Source organism: Triturus cristatus, chromosome 3_2 (assembly GCF_964204655.1).
Source record: "Triturus cristatus chromosome 3_2, aTriCri1.1, whole genome shotgun sequence".
Classification (NCBI taxonomy): domain Eukaryota; kingdom Metazoa; phylum Chordata; class Amphibia; order Caudata; family Salamandridae; genus Triturus; species Triturus cristatus.
Genome location: NC_140584.1, coordinates 1,044,435,518 through 1,044,454,007, shown reverse-complemented (window position 1 = coordinate 1,044,454,007; position 18,490 = coordinate 1,044,435,518). Strand labels below are relative to the sequence as shown.

Below are 18,490 nucleotides of genomic sequence, written 5' to 3'. Positions count from 1 at the left end.
CCGAGGCATTTCTGCTTGATCTCGGAGAAAGGCGGTGGTGTCCAGGGCGATTCCTGCCTGAATCGAGTAGGGACCTTCCTCTCTGGCTCTCCTCTTCCCCGCCGCAGCCTCGTTCTCTTGCCCAGCGTGGACTCGGCTTGTTTGCTAACCTTGTCCCTCACACGCCCCCGTACTACCCGCGTCTTCCCTCTGCCTCTCGCCACGTTCGGCCATCCCCTGCCGGCTTCCCCCTGCCTCTCCGCCCCCCAGTAGGAACCTTCCTGTGCGGCTTCTGTTTCCCCCGGAAGTTGTCGAGGTGGCACCGGGGCGGCGAGCACAGACTCTGAGGGGCCGAGAGGCTACAAACTAGCGGAGACCCGAGTGGCGCAGCGAGAGGGGCGGCCAGGAGGGGTTCAGGGATCCGGCTGTACACCAGGAGAAAGGCTGCTCTGCATTACCAGGAGCCCGCAAGGTGAGTGGTTTCACACATAGCGAAGGGTAGAAGGTGTGGACAGACACCGGTCGTTGGGGCAGTAAGGCGGGAAGCGAAGGGGGTGGAAGAATACCGTGGTCGGGAGACATTCGGAGGTGGCGGGAGAGATGCTTGTAAGTTGTAATCCATTTGCTATGTTGCTCTCACTGCATAACGGAACGGGAGCAGTGGGCCAAGATAATGTGTCTCTGCGCGGGGGTGAGTATGTGGGTGGTATTTTGTGCTAGTGCAGACTCAAAGGACCTCCTAGCTCGTCAAGTGTCACGTGTGATGTGTAACTCCCATCTCGGACCACTACGATTATTGGGTATTCAGTATTCTTGCAGCAAAAGGCATCATTGGAAAGAGGCAACATTCACGAGGTGGTGGCTGTGGCCTCGATCGTACATCAGCCGGCGCCTGACATTGCAACAGATCCCGCCCCAGCCCATCGGGCCTTTAAGAGGTACCAGCCTGGTCCCAGGTGACCGAGTCCATTCACCAGGGGTCTTGCTCGTACATGTGCAGAGTCTGAGGCGAGTTATCCCACAGTGACTTCAGCCCTGGGCTTTCATTTCTCAAATCACTCCGTTCCGGGGATGGAAGCTCTTGTTTGCTTCAGTTGAAGCAATTGCTCCACCACCCCTAATCGGGCGACTTTTAGAAGGAAATCCCACATCCAAAAAAACAGTAGCCTGCCGAAGTGGCGTAAAATATATCTAGCCCTCTTAAGGCAGTTTCACATGTAGTGGTTTGCTTCCGCAAAGAGACCAAAAAAATGTGCCTTAATTGCAAGGCCATGATTACCCCCCACACTCCCCCTCCATCTTCTTCCCCAAACAATGCCCATACTCTTAACTAAATGTACCTTATGAGCTCAGATCGGTTCGCAGTACGGGGACTGTGGCAAAGTCCTTTTCAGGAGTGCAGACAGAATTTGGAAATCTCTCTCTCTCCTAGCATTTGCACCTGTGCGCCGATATGCACCTTTGAGAAGGAGCTGAAACTACCCTTTGAAAGAGACCCCCGATCTAGTCCCGATATCTTTCTCTCCGACTTCACCTCCACATCCCGTTCTATTCTTTTCCTCCCCCATTCCTTCCTCAGTTCCTTCATCCATCAGCTACCTTCTTGTGACATCTATGGAAATATCTTCTCCCCTTGATTTTACCCTCTCTGAGTCCCTCCAAACTCGTGATGAATGTACTCAGTTTAATATTAAGCAGTTTGATGCACAAGCGATATTTTTTGTTGTAATTTTATATAACTAAATGCCTGTCATTGTGTAACTTTTGTATTCGTCCTATTACAGCACTCTAATTCCTACCTACCATGTTTGTAGGTGGCTCTATGCGTGGGTGGCTCTGTCTGTGTGTGGGTAACTGTGTGTGTGTGTGTAGGTGGCTCTGTGTGGGTGGCTCTATTTGTGTGTGGGTTGCTCTATGTGAATAGCTCTGTGTAGGTGGCTCTGTGTGGGTGGCTTTGTGTGTGTGGCTCTGTGTGTGGGTGCAAATGCAATAGGTCTCGCATTTGAGAGTGATTAAGCTATTGACATTGTAACTAACAATGCTGTTTCTTTAAATGTTTTAAAAACAAAAACATTAACAAAAATAATGTCATGAGCAATGCCAATAGCTCTAACTTTAACAATGCCAAGACCATTGCATTGTAAATGCTTGTTGAATGCTGCAATAGAATTCTATGACGTGAATCTAGAGAACTATTTTGAACATTGAGGGAAAAAAATGAGGTGCCTGTTAGGCTTCAATTTCATAGATCGAAATACAAACCTATGGATAAAGACATTCTATGATGATGTTTCCATAAAAAATAACTATGCAAAAGGGTTTTACGGGGTGTGCGTACACACATACAGACACAGGATTTATTCAAGCGTTTATGATCACCAATGAAGATCCTACAATGCAGAAAGCGATTTATGGTAAGGCTCTAAATTACCTCAAAAACTATGCCATTTGTATCACTCTAACAGGTTTCATCGCAGCAGTGGCAAACTAATTTTTATATACTTCATCTTCAACAGAGTCTGTTCTGGGGGAAAGACATTTTCAACACAGACTAGCAGTCTCTGGAATGATCATTTCCAGCTTAAGAAACAACTTACTCCATTCAGAAAGGCCATCAAAACTTTTTGTTCCCAGACCTACCAGAAAATTATCCAAGCACTCGGTTGCCCAGGGTCTAAGTGCAAAATAAATGAAGATGGCGATCATTCGCCTTATCTCCTGCACGTCATGCGGATGATTGACAAAAATGAAAACTACCTACTAATACTGACCTTGGCATCAGCTTTTGACGCCATCAACAATGGCATTCTCCTGAACAAACAATGGCATTCTCCTGAACAAACAATAGTCTCCACCCTAAACAAAAGAATAGGCATTTACAGAGATGTCCTTGTATGATTTGAGCTGTACCTTTTGAAAGAAAACTGAATGTGAGAAATCAATTAATCCACTTCAAGCTACATCCCATCACAATGTGAAGTCCCCATGGGAATCAACCCTTAGTGCCTTTTTGTTCAAAGAGTGGGTGAACTCTTGAAGGAAACAGATATAAACTTTATTCACCCAAGATCAGTTTCCAAATGTCTTATTACATCGGCGAAAACCAAAGATGGATGAGTGGCAGGCACCTAAACTTCAAGAATAGCAAAATAGATCTGCGACTAATCATTCCCAACAAGGAATCCATGTTGAAGAATACCTTGCTTAACACCCTACATGATAATGGTTTGAAGCCTCAAATAGCTGATTTTTGCAAAATCACTTGGATTCCAACGTGATAAAAGCTTCGATCTGCATTCTAGGAACGTAGCTAGAAAAACTGTAAACTAAGACCACTCACATACTGGAAACCAGCCACAGCAGAGGAGGACCTCAAAACTACAGTCCAAGTCCAAGCCCAAGCCCTAGTGTTAGCATAACGATTTATATGTACTACCCAGAAAACAAAAACCTGCCCAACGTGCAGTACTACACACAATGACAGGGCTAATCACAAAACAGAACACATTCGATAATATCGCACTATTACTAGCCTCATTAAGATGATTACTCTGAGAAGCTAATTATGCCTTTAAAACAGCCAGTTTGACTTAGAGGCTGGTACACTTAAATACCCCAAGTACCTAGCCTACAGACTAAACATTAGACTGGTTCTAGAAAACTCAGAAGCAAAGATAACTTGAGTTGAAGTCCCACGCTTCAAAAAAACTCTCACCTAAACTTTCTTTTTCTCAGTACACACTTTTAAAATTTGGAAACATAATTCCCACTCAGCAAAGTCACCCTCCAGCTGTCTCAATCTTGAAGTGCAAACTGAAAAACCAATGTGTAGCCAGAGACCTAGAATTTAACACATAGCCTTATGACATCTACAAACACTTAGACCCATTCTGTGTGGTTCTCTTCCAGCACAAGAATCTTCAATCTCCATTAAAGGTCTAGGGTCAAGTTTTTCTCAAGAGTTTATCTTAATAGACCAGATCTCTCCATATGAACTACCTGTCCTATGTTTGTTGCACACGATTCTGCCTGATCATGCCACTCTCCAGTCACAGATCAAGTGCATTTCACTAAAAGAGAATCATCATTGCTAGATTATGTGATACCCGCTTGGGTACACGTCTGGCACCTGATAATAAACTTCTTGAAAACCAAAAACCTTGTCCTTTCTCACGTTTGTGTCACTGCTGACAGCAAAACTGTTGCAAACCGTCCCACACATACATTATTGGTACAATAAAGCTACTACAGGTGCTATGCAGTAAACTCATCATTACTTGAACTCACCCCACCACTCTTGTTGCAGAGATGACTCGCAAGGGTAGCCCAGTGTCCCATTACCAGTTGCCCAAGCTCCTGATAAATCCGCTGGGAATGTGGTTTTGCAGCCTTCCTGTGCCATCTCACACTGAGGCTCAGGATCTGTGGGTGAGGCTCGTCGCTCCCAAACCACATGAGGTCGTGAGCAGCAGCGCATTGGAATATCCCTGGCAACCCTGGCATTCAGCAGTAAGGGCACTGGGGGTTGGCCAGCAGATTGACAGCAGTAGCTGGGGTTATGGCCATAGTGGATATGAACAGTGCATTCCTCTGACATGGCCAAATTGTCTGGAATGTGTGAAGGCACAGTAGGCTCAGGAGGGCCGCTCCTTTTCCGCCTGTGGTGTCGACTGTTTGCCCATTTCTGTGTCCTTGGCAAGTGCATTGATCCCGCAACATCGGAGGGAACAATGCCCCTTCCATCAAAGTTCTGCACAACTGGCAAACGGGAAGTGTTCCTTGTGAAGTCTTTGCCCTGCTTCAAGCGGGGCTTTCTTGAGTGAAGTGCTTTCTGGGACACCATGCTGGTATCTACCAGTTTGGGACAGTGCTGTGTTTTTTCTGCTTTAGTTTTGGCCCGGGTGCCACCATCTCGAGAAGTTCTAGAGCCAGCCCTGGCCCCGGAAGCTCGCGGAACCTTCTTGGCATGTGGAGTAAGGTGCTGATCAGCTATTCCTGGAGGACAGGGGGAACTCTTTTCATAGTGATGATGCCGGTGGTGATGATAATGAATATGGCTGGAAACCTGGTTGTCAGCTTGGGTCCCAATGCCATGGATCGATTCCACAGAGTGAGGCCAGCTGCCTCTCCGAGGCAGGTTAGAAGCATTGTTCACGGTTGGAGTTTCTGGCCCACAGTAGATGTGAGCATCATAGTCACTGCTAAGAGAGCTGCGGACAGTGGAATGGCTCCCATACACTCCCTGCAGACTGACATCAGTACAGTTTTGAACAGAATCACTAGAGGAGCCATGGCATGGACCAGAGCTGGAGTCACTGCCTGGGCTGTCAGCAAGGTAACCACTGTGCTCAGTTCGAAAGCTGTCTCCAGAGCAGCTGCCATCTTGCCCATGACTGATCGAGGTGTTGGTGTGCTGTCTGGCTGATTCTGTCCTTGATCCAGGGCAACTTGTTCGATAATGCTGTGAGCAAGTCCTGTGGGGCAAAGGAGTCCCTCCCCAGTGTGACATTCTCCGGTGCGGTCTTGGCTGCCCCCCTTGAGTAGAATGCCTGTACTGTGTGCACCGACGATGTGAGGCCTGTGCTGTATAAGGAAGATAGTGCAGGGATCCCACGTCAAGCTGCGATACCTCCGAGGAGAAGAGTAATGGTACTGTGGATGTAGGAACAGTAGCTGACGCTGCCATCATCCCTTGGGGGTAGGTCTGTGGATTGGCTTCAGTCTGTGAACGATGCAAGCGTGCTTGGCCAGGATAGCGTCTCCAGAGCTGCACCCCCTGACGTTGTGCTGGCATCCGGCCTCCATTCACATCACCTGCTGAGAAAAGAACAGCACTTTAGAACCTCAAACCTGTGTTTTGATCCCTCTACAAGCCGTTTGCCATTATAAACATTTTTTTTTAAAGTAAACAATGTAATTTGACTAGCCTACAGGAAAGTGACGTCTGCAACAGAGCTGGAGGAAGGCACATCACAAACTTTGAAATGAGGTAAGATACAGTTCTCCCATGACAAAACCGAGCCAAGCCAAAATACTTTACAATTAGTAATTAAATACAGACCCAAAGGTTAGACTTGATATATACTAGGCCAGCTATTTTAATAAAGTTGCAGAAAGCAATATTTAAATGTTTAAATATTCTGTAAACTACCACTTCTACTGAGTCTGAGGTTTAAGGGACAATTGGTGTTCTGGATAACATTGGGCTGTCAAGTAGAAGTGGTATATTCGATGTCATGACTACACATCATGGTCTACACCTGCATAAGACCGCTCCATTGCCTACCTGTGCGTCAAAGAGCCAGATTCAAACTCCTGAGCCATGCACACAAATCCCTACATCATTGCGGTCCCAGAATTCTACAAGACAAAGTTCAATTCTATGCCAGTACACAGATTCTAAGGTCCTTCAACCAGGTGCGGGCCAAGACAAAACGTAGCAAGAAAGCCAGGGCAGGGGGCCGTGCCTTCTCCCACCTGGCTGCAACTCAATGGAATGAACTACCGCTAGAATTACGTCTTACTAATGCTATATGTCATTTAGATAAAAGCTGAAAACCCATTTGTTCCTTAAGGCTTAGTTCCGGGTACCGCGGCATCAATCATCACCTCACCCTTACCATGGATCTCGCTCTTTCAGCGCCGCGATATCCTTTTGGATGAATGTTGCGCTTTATAAATATACACTAGACTGTCAGCCCTTTAAAAGTGAATGAATTTGTAAGTCTGCCATTTCGATATATAGCTGCGATAGGGCTCCCAAGCTGGGCACAATAGGGTGCAAGGACGTCATCTCTTCTTACATTGTGAAGCTGCAGGCTGTCTGTCACACCTTGCTGGCCATTATATGACCATCGGTTCTTAGAAAGTCTTCTAGCCTTGCACATGTGTACCTAATAGTGGGTTTTGCAATACTGGTTACATATTGATATACAAGATCCTAGGTGGTTTCTCAGGACATGTAGATCTGGAAATTCAAAAGATGACTCCTATGACGGGGAGAAAAACATGATTGTTTTTAAAACAGTTGTTTCCCAGAGTACTAAAAAAACGAAATTAAACTATTGGATGTCTTCAAGGATTGGTCCTGCTTGGGACCTATGTTGAGTAAATCAACGAGGCATTGCTAAACGTAAATCGATTAGATGGGTCTATAAACTGATATGGTATAATGCATTTGGAGACAGCTTCATGAAATTACGTACATCTGGAAGCAAGATTCAGCAATTTACCATGGCACTTTCTGAGTGGTATGTGGCAGGAAGTTGATAGGTCCAGCAAAAGTTTTCTTTGGAATCAGGATGGACTCTGAACAGGTTGTATGCTGTCTGTCATACTTATTAAATGGCCGTTACCTTCGCCATTCAAAAGAAAGGACTGAACAACTTGTTACAAGAAAATGAGTGGGCTCAAACACTCCTTTTTAGGTAGAGCATTCGAGACCTCTTGTATATATTTAGTATATACTTATATGTGTATGTACTTTGCGGGCTCTGGAGATCAGCCGTAGGACTACTCTGCTACCGCTTAGGGACTTTTGTTTCAGTTAAACTGCCTCTATTTAACTGTCTTGATAGACAACGACCAGTAGAGGTCAGTAAAATACCAGAATTGCTTTCTGCTGAGGGACTTTCTCTTTAAAAAGAATTCTGGCAACTGCCTCTATTTAACTTTCTTCATAGAAAACGACCAGCAGAGGTCAACAAAATGCCAGTCCAGTCCATAGAAATTGTCTTCCATGAGCACCTGTAGACAATAATGTTTTTTAAATCTTGTATTTTCAGTGATATGACCACCGAACACCTAGATTTTATATAAAAAACAGGAGCTTTGGACTATACCATTTCCCACCGAAAGGCAATATTTCTCTCCATCTGTTCCCATACCTGGTGTGTCATGGAGTTTGGTGCTTACTTTCCCTCCATGTTAAAGAACAGTAGATGTTTTAGCACCCAGGCTAATGTGCTGCCTAGCTAAATACATATAATGTCCCAAAGGCGAGATTGATTGCATTGCAAATGCTTGTTTGATAGACTATGGATTACTTTTCCTTTCATTCAAGTGTTGCATGTGGAGCAGGGCCAGTGGAGTATCAGGCTGGTTTGCTTTTAGATCCTATTCTCTTCTGCTTGCTCTCCCATACTAGTTGGCCCATCAAAGGACCTGAAAGCAATGCTGAATTTCTCAAAGGAAGGATAATATCTCATTTAAACACACTCGGTAGACAGAATGTCCAAAAGGAGTTGTGTCACAAGATAGCACTGCACATTGTATGCTCTCCACTACAGAGCTCAACCTTGAAATCTGAAGCTGTGCTGCTCTCCAAGGAAGTGACTTACAGCTGAGCCCACAGACTGAATTGTCTCAATGCTGGAGTTGTGGCCAATTGTTGATAATGTTTACATTCTGGTCTGCCTCTGATGCCTCTATCCCATCAACACATTCTGCTGAACGTTCTTCTCTTTGAGGAAGGGAACTAGCAGACAACAGTTTACACCATCAGTACGTCCATCAAGTGAATTTAAAAAAAGGCAGATTAATTGGGAGCCTCATAAGTCCCTGCTGACTGGAAGTAAAGAGTGCAGCCTAGAAAGGGAGCTTCGAAAGTTAGATTCATTGTTTCATGTACGACATGTATGAAATATGAATGCATGAGGGTTGAAGGTTTTTCAAATGTCCTTTGGATACTCCCCGAGAAGACAACAATTTGATCGAGTGAAACTGTAGCACAGGGCTTTTTTTATTAACAAAAAAGGGGGTCTTGCACTGAAATCTGTGTCGGGGTCAAGCATGTTACGTGCATCAGCATTCTTGATATCTGTAGATACACTGCTCTCCGAAGAGAAGGTTTGGGTGACAGTGAGCTACTTGGAAGAGGAAGCCTGCAAGCTTCTTACATTTGCAGCAAAGGTACACTTGGAAATCTCTATCAGGCTCCCAAGTGGCACCAAAGCAGAGACCCGAATGCATGTTGGTTCTTTATCCCAATCGCATCAGTTTATACACCAGTCCTCGTAGTACAGGATGTAACCTGAATTTTTCAAGTGGCTTGATGCTTTTACATTCTACGGAGAGGAAGTGCATTACACATACCATGTGTCGGAGAAATGGTCACTATGCTCCAACTGTGGGCTACTGCTAGGAAAACCTGCCTACAATCTCCCTTCTTTGGAACGGTTTATTCATGCCAAATTCCTGAACAGGGGCATGTACTAAATACTATTCCTAGAGGTTCGAAACGTCAGACTCAGTCGCCTTTTCTAGAGTACACACCGAGATCTCGATGTTCACTGAAATTGGCCAGCTTTGTGAGAGAACACTTTAAACAAAAAATGTGGGATTCTAAGAAGAATCAGAGCTAAATGTAGGAATTTCCAAGAAAGAAGATGGCTCGTGAAAGGAACAACTAAATGTTGATCTTGACTTTATATAGCAGGTATCTTCATCGTATATATGCATTTGAACTATTGAAAAGTGACACCATCTTACTCTCTAATGAATCTTTGGCATCACTGTCAATGCTCAGGTAGGCTAGCAGGGTGGGACTGTTACACAAGTACAGGTGACTAACTGAAGAGTGGTTTGACAATTTGCTATGGTGTACCCTCAATTAAGCAATAATTAATTTTCTTGAACCTGTAACCAAAGGCATTTGGTGTAGCTGTGACTAGGACCTAGTTGAAGATGCCTCAGACATTATCCTGTGAGTCCCGGTCTTCAGAGGTGTCTCCAATCAGGTCTTTCTTGGATCTGAGATGTCCTAACAGCAGCACAGGATGGAAATTCCAGTCTGCAACCTCAAGTCGGCACATCTAGTAGGAGTATGGAACAAGGAAACATGTTGGCAGCGGAAACCAGTTTACAGTAAAAGGGCTACGACAGGCAGTTAGTCCGCAGATTACCAAGCATATGTTTGCAGTGATTGGGAGATTTTCCATAAACTGGGAAGATAAAGCTACAAGATTTAGTTTAAAATTCTAGAAAGAGAAGGGGTAGCCAGCATTGCACACAAAGGGAGCGCTTGGTGCAATTTGGTCTCAGTCTTCGGATAACAGGAGAAGAGTACGGAGGATTTTGTTAAACGTGGTGGTTTGCTTTAATATTTAAATTGAAGTGGGATTAATCCAATTCTATTTTTGCTTTACTGTAGAGATTAATTGAATGAAATGTGTCATTGATGAAGGTTTAATCGGAAACAATTTGGGAGTACTGAACGATTTACATATTCTGAAAATGAAAAACATTTTTTTTTAAATATATAAATTAAATCGCAGCTCGAGGGATCCTCGGGGTCGAGGGTCGACCCTCTTCTTCTTAGACAGGTTGCGATCCTACAGGCAAAATACCAAGACTTGGCACTAGAAGGGTCCAAGAAGCAGATGCTGGCCACATTATATCGCCTATATGAGTCGGGTAACGAGGCCGGAAGACTCTTGGTGTGGCTGAGTAGGAGGGAGCAGGAAGTTAGATGGGTGCAAACTATTCGCACCACAACAGGGGATACCTATGACACGGATGCTCAAACAGTGAGGGAGTTTGTTTGTTATTATAAGCAGTTCTACAAGTCTCGACCGTTACACGACTGACACTATAGCGCACTACCTGGAGACAGTTCCCATCCTGCTGGGCCAGACTGGAAACACAAACCAGGCCTGGCAATTTTGTCACACTAGCCACACCGGGGTGGGGAAGGGATGCAGCACTGCTGCTTTTTTTTCTGCATTGCTGCAAAACTGGCCCCCCAGTAACAAAACCGTTCCCCATCGCTGCAAAACCAGGCCCCACCCTTCCAGCCTCCCAGGGAAACGCATGATGCCCAGGAAGGCCTGTATGGCCTGATCCCAGGAGGAAGAACTGACATTAAATGAGGTACAGGCCGCAATAGCTAAACTGTGCTCTGGGAAAACACCGGGACCCAATGACATTCCAGCCACATTTTAGAAGAGATACGTGAACCAATTTGGGACCCCATCTGCTGGACCTGTTCCAGAAAGTGGAAGAGATGGGGGGTAGTTACCCCAGATCTCCGGAGGGCCACTATCATTGTACTTCCCAAAGAGGGGAAACCCAGGGACAGATGCAAATTGTATCGCCCCCGATCTCATTTCTAAAAGTGGAGACGAAACTGCTAGCCACTGTCATAGCTACACAACTCTTGCAAGTCATCTCCCCACTAATTTACTTTGATCAGTCGGTGTTCATGCCAGGCAGGTCGACACAGCTCAGTCTACGATGGGCGCACAATTGGCTTTCAACCGTGCATGCACTCAAGACACCGCAGGCATGTGCGACACTGCGTGTCTTCCTCTCCCTAGAAGCTGAAAAGGCGCTCAGCGCTGTCCACTGGCCCTTTCTGGACCAGACGTTGTGAAAATTCGGTTTCGCCCCTCAATTCAGGAAATTGGTGGCAGTGCAATGCCGCAATCCCGCTGTGGCTGTCAGGGTAAATGGGCAGCTGTCCGCCAAATTCTCGATAGGCAGAGGTACCAGACTGGGATGCCCCCTGTCCCAGCTTCTGTTTGTCCTCACCTTGGAATCTCTAGCGTGTGTGGTGAGGCAACAACACTCCGTAATATGAGGGTTCCAGATATCAGAAGCAGATGAACAGGAGGAAAAAATACTATGCCGACGATATACTCCTCTATACAGACCGTGTGAACATTATACTAGCACTCTTTCAAATTCTACGGGTCTATGAAGTCTAGTCTGGGTATAGAATCAACAGGGACAAATCAGTACTCTACTCCCCTCAGGAGCTGCAGAAATCTCGGTTGCAGCCACAGGGGCTTTGCATGGCTATAGTTGGGTTCAAACATTTGGGGATTTTCGGAATGGTGCAGGAGCAGCTCTGCTCCAGGTGCAATGTTGGTAAGGTATTGTCAAACTTCCAGACTGATGTCGGGAGATGGAGGGGGCTTCCGCTCTCTTTGATGGGACAGGCAGCCATTTTCAAAATGGTTACTCTCCCCAAACTGCAATATGTGCTTCAGAAGACATATGACTCGGTCTCCAAGACAGTGTTCACTAACATTTATGGGGTATTGAAGTCCCTGCTATGGGACAGCGGACAGGGACGGCGGACACCCTAGAGCATGGATACTCGCAAACATTTCCCTGGGGGCCACAAAGTACTGCCCGTGGCTTCCCGAGGGCCGCACTGATGCCAGCAGGGTGAGGGTTGGGGTGTTGAAAGGTGGATGTAGGGGGATGCAAAGCAGATGCATGCTAAAGGTGAGTTGTCTAGGAAACATGCTTTGCTTCTTTACCTTTAATTTAGTTAACAAGCAAATAAAGTATGCCCGTTTCATAGCTTTCTGGATGGGGGCGCAATTAAAGGTCAGCGGTACCGCATGTGGCCCTTGGGCCGTAATTTGAGTATCCCTGCCATAGAGTGCCGCACAGAATGCTGCAGAGTAATCCTTACAACGGAGGGCTCACTCTCCCGGATGTTGAAGGTTACCACTAGGGGGTGCACTGGAAAAACATTCATGATTGGATTTTCGCCTCACAGGATCAACCGATTTTTTGTCTCGAACGTGCAATGCTGGGGCAGGGTTCCCATCTGCACTATCTGTACGGAGGGAAGGGTTTTTGAACACTGGTGCCTGCGACACAGGTAGCTCTGACGGCCTGGGATAGGCCACTAGGACGCCTGGGTGGGCACACAAGATTTCCGGAGGAACACCTCCTGGAGAGGGACATAGCTGAAAGAGGTGGTGAAGCTGTAGGGTTTTGAAGCCTGGGACACTATAGGCATCACAACAGTGGGGGACATTCCCGAGAACGGAGATATTCTGCCCTTTTCTTCAGCACAACGGGAATATAATCTACACCTATCCCAGTTTTTGAAATACACACAACTACGCCATGCAGGCGGGCAGAGGGGCTGGAGGGGGCAAGATGCCAGAAAGTGCCGAACTAGAGGGGTGAGTACTGATGGAGGAGTTGGGAATAGGTGCAATCTCCGGCACATATAGGACGATCAACAACAACAACATGGCAGACTCGCTAGGCAAGCTACAGGAAAGATGGGGACGTAACGTGGGTGACCTCGAAGTCTGACTGGGAGGCGGCACTATTGCACTCCTGTGAAGTGGCTATTAAATTGCACTTGCGTCTTATTCAATTTAAGATACTCCACCGGGCATACCATGACCGCCAGAGGCGACGTTCATGCCAGCAGATGGGAAGCCGATAGGTGGGCTGAAACCCATAAAGGAGATATAGCATATCTTGGTTCAAGACAGCGTTGCGCGCTGTCTCAAGCTGAGACCCAATAAGTAACAAGCATTGGCACAGCCAATAGGTCTCGCATTTGGGACCTTAGAAGTGTTTAGTTATCCAGCACAATATCCTTGGTGCAACAACATCAAGTGTTGCATGGCTAAACACTTATAAGGTCCCAAAGGCGAGACCTATTGGCTATGCCAATGCTTTTTGGTGGAAGGCGCCGTGCACCAATTTAATCTGTAGCTCGTTATTTTCAATAGTGACCATTGGGAAAGCACCGGGGTATGGAAGGGAAATGCCCCAAGCCAGTCTTATGTTGTAAAAGGCAGCCATATTTCGGATTCAGTTGTCTCCTCATCCAAGACATCCTGGATTCACTGCACCTGCTGCACCTTTAGTAGACACGACCCTGAGGGTGGTCTGCTGGGTCTGAGTTCCAGTCTCGATGCAAAGCCACTTCGTGATGTAAAGCCAGTGCTGTCATAAAGTTGAAAAACAAAGGCGACATTTCTTGAAATATAATTGGACGCCATTGCGCCAGAGTAAAAAATAGTATTGCCCTCTGTGAGGAACAACGCGTTGTTGAAGGGCTCCTCTCTATAGAACGTCCTTAAAACGGCCATTGCAGAATTGTGTGCTGGGAAACATTGACCCTAAAGCCCCACAATAAAGAGGCCTTCGAGGGAAGTTTGCTTCTGGTGGTTGTGCCAGGGCTACACGAGCCACGCGGGACATGGGGCAACAAATCCTTGGTATGCAGGGGCAGAAGTGCATTCTGGGATCGGAGGGCCTGCGCCCATCCATACCTTAATCAGCCTTGAGGGAGCCGCACACACTTATATCGCCACACGCATGAATAGCTGCTGCAGAGAAATAATGCTCATGTGTCTGTGTAATGCTCTAAAAAACTGCGTCAGACTCTGAAGTGTTAAATATCTGATGGCATTCCCACCTGTAACATGTTGAAAAATGTATCTGACGTTGTCCTGTGAAATACAATCCTTTATAATAGAAAATGGGAGGTGGGGAAAGACTCGGGAAGAGGGTCGGACTAAGGCTCGACACGTGGCATTAAGGGTAACATTTCCCGATGCTACTTCAGCTCCCAATCCAGCCGTGTCGGTGCCCACACATTGTCAGGCAAAAGACAACCGGATTGCACTCGTTTAGCCGCAAAGTGTGCAGGCCCGGGGTCTGTCCGAGTGAGTGGCAATGCGCCAGAGGCCACATTTAAAAAGAAACCAGGGTAATTGATTAAGGAAGTGTGTGCTTTGTCGTTTCTGTGACATCGGCCTCTTGCCTCATTTAGAATGTATGTGACACGTGCACGTGGGCTAAAAGTTTCGAGCATTACCACAGGGGTGGACCAGTCCATCCTTGGAAACAATAATGTGGGGGCGGCTGCCCATGAATGGCATGAATGTGTCATTGTAGGCAACAGCCACACTAGAAATGCTGGTTTAAAAGCACGCGAGTGGTGCGCGAGCGCGCCACAGCAAGACATCTGTTTTGCATTATCGCACACACATCTGTGCACGATAATTCAAAACAGATGTGGCCCGTGCGGGTAACCGCAAGCAATAGGCCGTGGGCGGAGCAAAGACGGGACATGCACCCACCTTTGCCCAATTGCGTACTGTCTTTCTCAGAAAGACGCACGCAAAGGCGAATAGCCTCTGACCTACGAGCGTGTGGTGAGCTTTCCAAAGCTTTTTTATTGTTTACATAAAGTCTCGCCAGAGCAGCGCAGGCGCGCTGCTACAGGCTCGACCTAAAAATGAAGAAAAACGGAGACATGAACAAATTGAAACAAGCATTTGCAATGCAATAGGTCTCGCATTAATAAAGTTTGAACTATTGGTGTTGCATTATTAGCCCATAGTTCCACGTTAACTCACTCAACCGTTCTGGCTAGTGTTTCCAATATTAATAATATGAAAAAATAACAGTTTGTCTGCCTTTTTGACCTTGAAGTGCTGTGAGAGTGTTGTGAAAGTGCAATGTACTGTTCCTGACACCCCGAGGCTGTATATGGGTTTAAGGACCGTACACTAACTCGGTGTGTGTCTGGATACTGCCCACTGCCAGCGTGTGCGCGTAGTGGAAACATTCCACCCCATGGACAGTACTGGGGTGTACAGAGCCCTCATAGCTATGTAAATTAGCCGGTGTAGTGAGGTCTTGCTCGATGGGGTATGCTGGCTGGTTGCTTTTGGTTTGTTTTTGTTTTGCAGTTATATATAGCGCAAAGTCCACCCAAAAATATTGGAGAGATTTACAGGACAACCAGTTACATTACACAATAACACATTACATTGCCTATTGGAAGGCGCAGGGAGATTGATTAACTTGCCCAGAATCACAGGATGGTGAGTCAACGCCGTGACTCGAACCTGGTTCCTTAGCTTCCCGCGCGGCAGCTCTGGTCATTACGCCACATCCTTGTGCTTTAGGGAGATTGCCTACTGTCGTGTTGTGTGCCTATGCTCCGTTTTTGTACAGTTCTATTGCAGAGAGGGCTACTGTGCCCCTAATATTCTGTGCAGTGCGCCACAGTGATGCAACGCATCAGGTGTTAGTGGGCAAGGAGAGGGTCTGGGGACACATTGAGGAGCAGCGGGTTATAGTCTCCCCAGAAGTGTGGCCTGGGTGGTACAGTCCCTCTCGTTGCTTAGTATGCAACAGGCTGAATACTCTACACAGGGTACCGCCTATAAATAATAAGGTACCCTATACATTGGCAGAACTGTTCCGATCTCAAACTCTAAAAAAACAAGAACAGACGACAGAACGAGGAAATACTGATGGCTGAAAGGCCTGAACCCTATGCGTCCGTGTGCACTTTACCTTCCATCCCCGCCCAGTAACTCGAGTAGCGCGCACGGCTTCAAACACAAAGGGGGATACTTACTGTACAGCCACAAGAATAGTTTAATGGCGCACAGCATCTCTTTGAGGCCACAGGTTGTGCAGCCACGCCTGAGAGCCGTCTACTAGCGTGTGACCCGAGACAGATTGTCATTCAGCCCCGCCGCTTTGGGTGGCCAGTCGTTGCTCCGTGGTCGCTGAGAGGAAAATGGAATTGTCTGGGCCTCAAAACAGGAGGGAATCATGCTTGAGAGAGGGGTGGGAGTGGGGTGGTCACATTTACTATAAAATAATAATGGTCATTTCTTGATTTAAGAGTCTCTAAAGGCCCGGACATGATACTAAAAGGACTCCAAACAATGTCTTACATAACACGTGGTTAACGATTGGATAGTGTGCGACTAGGATTTTCCCAAAAATGAACAGCTGGCTGTATTATACATCTGAATGCAATGAGGGAAGCAGAAAAACAGCAGTCGGGCGGCACAATTTGCTAAGCACAGTTTTTTTGCTTGGGTGTTTTTAAGGGACGCACTTAATGCAATAAAGAAAACTTTATGTTCCGGCAGCTTATCTTCCAGCTGGCCCATCCTACTAAAACAGTGTACGCCTGGGGACTAGACTTCTTTGTAAGGCCAGACTTCTGTCGTGAGACAGTGGAGCGCAGATGGCACCTGTGGGAGACAATACTATCCTTTTTGAAAATCGAGGGCATGGTCTCCCTCCTGGAACCTAGGCTTGGGCTAAATTTCCGTTCCGCTCGCGGAAATTGCGATAATTTGACATTTTCGCGTTCCGCGGAGAGCGCAAAAATGTCAAAATTTCCGCATTCCGCAGCTTAGCGATAATTTGTTTCTTGCTCGCGCTGTAAAATAATACATTCTTGCGCGTGCGCGATCGCCTTACCTGAATCCTCGCGTTCGCCGACAAGTTTTCCCGATCCGGTCGGGTTCTCCACGAGATGTTGGATTGTTGGTAGCCATTTGCGCTGTCTCGTGACAGTTCGCGCCCGCAGTAATGTCATTGGTCGCGCGATCACGTCTTTCTTCTCGCGATCATGCACCGCGAGAATAGTGAAAACAAGATGGCCGCGCCCGCGAGCAACCGCATGGGTACGTTGGCGAGCCGCAACCACGCAGAAAATACCGCGAACGGGCGGGAAAAAAACTTCCGCATATTCGCGATATTTCCACGTGTTTGCGGAGATTTTTAACATTTTCGCGATAATTTGCAAAAGTCACTTTCGCAAATTCCGCCCACCCCTACTGGAACCCAACAATTTGAAGATCACTTACAAGAGACAAACAACGTATTGCTAGGATCCGGGAAAGGCTCAGGCTTTGCTGAAATCGTTGGAAAGAACTAAAGATTAGCTGCGTTGCAGCCTGGACTCTAGTATTTGGTCAGGGTGTAGAAGAAGATATTTCTAATTAATTCCCGATAGACCTTGGATCTGGCTCTGAGAGTTTACGTTAGTCTCCTGTGTCCCTCCTCTCGTTCTGGTACCCCCCTTTTTCTTGCATCCATGGCATTCTTCCCTTCTCACCTCTTTCTTTTTTTTATTGGATGGGAATATTTCTACTGTTACTTGAGCTTTCCTTTTTCTCTTCAATCATTCTCAAAGGTGGTGGAGGAGGGTTGGTGCGGGATGGGTCACTAACTGCCTTTAGGGTGTTGGTGTGGTCCACCTCTGTGGTCACTACAAACTCCTACTCGAGTGAGTGGGACAGGTTCGGGTGGCAGGTGGTGGTTAGGGGGCTGGACGACTGATGATGCCCTACAGGCCTGTGTCTGGTGTCAGACCACAAGTTATAGTATTCGTAAAGGTAGGGAGAAGATTGCCTAGAGGCTAGGCTGCAAGGACAACTTATCCAACTTGGGCTGGAATATTCATTATGTCAAAGGCTCCCAAACTGTCCAGAGAACCCTTTAAGGGTCTTTCAACAATCGACTCTTTTGCAGATGCAGCTAAAGAAATGGATATGAAATAGGGCATGCTCTAAATATAGCACAAAGCGTTTATTGTACGTTAAAAAACTGAAGTGATGGGGCAGGTATTAGCTTTCCAACTGAAGGAAAGGAATAATAGTAATTTGATTTGGCGCATAAGGGATTCTACTGGGCAAGTGGTTACCAGTGGCACTGAAATACTGGCAGTATCCCAGCAGTTTTATTTGTGTTTATACAGGGAAGAATGTGTTGCCACACAGTACATGTTACAGTCTTACTTGCAGACTTTGAGACTGAACCAGCTAACATAGGAGCAAAGAAACGCATTCGATAGCGTAATCACTAGGGAAGAGACTGAAATGGCTGTTATGCAATTGATAAAAGGTAAAGCAGCGTGGCCAGATGCTATTCCAACCGAGTTCTATAAGCTGTTTAAGAATTTTCTGACTCCCCTATTTATTGA

General features: G+C 46.5%; 1 protein-coding gene across 1 annotated transcript in view; it reads right to left on the bottom strand.

Annotated features, from left to right (window-relative positions):
* RNF43 (ring finger protein 43) overlaps window positions 1-18,490 on the bottom strand; it is a 385,455-nt gene that overhangs the window by 26,267 nt on the left and 340,698 nt on the right. Inside the window, exon 8 of the mRNA XM_085649734.1 lies at window positions 4,267-5,796. Coding sequence (XP_085505860.1) covers window positions 4,267-5,796 — 1,530 coding nt within the window. The remainder of the gene's footprint in view (window positions 1-4,266; window positions 5,797-18,490) is intronic.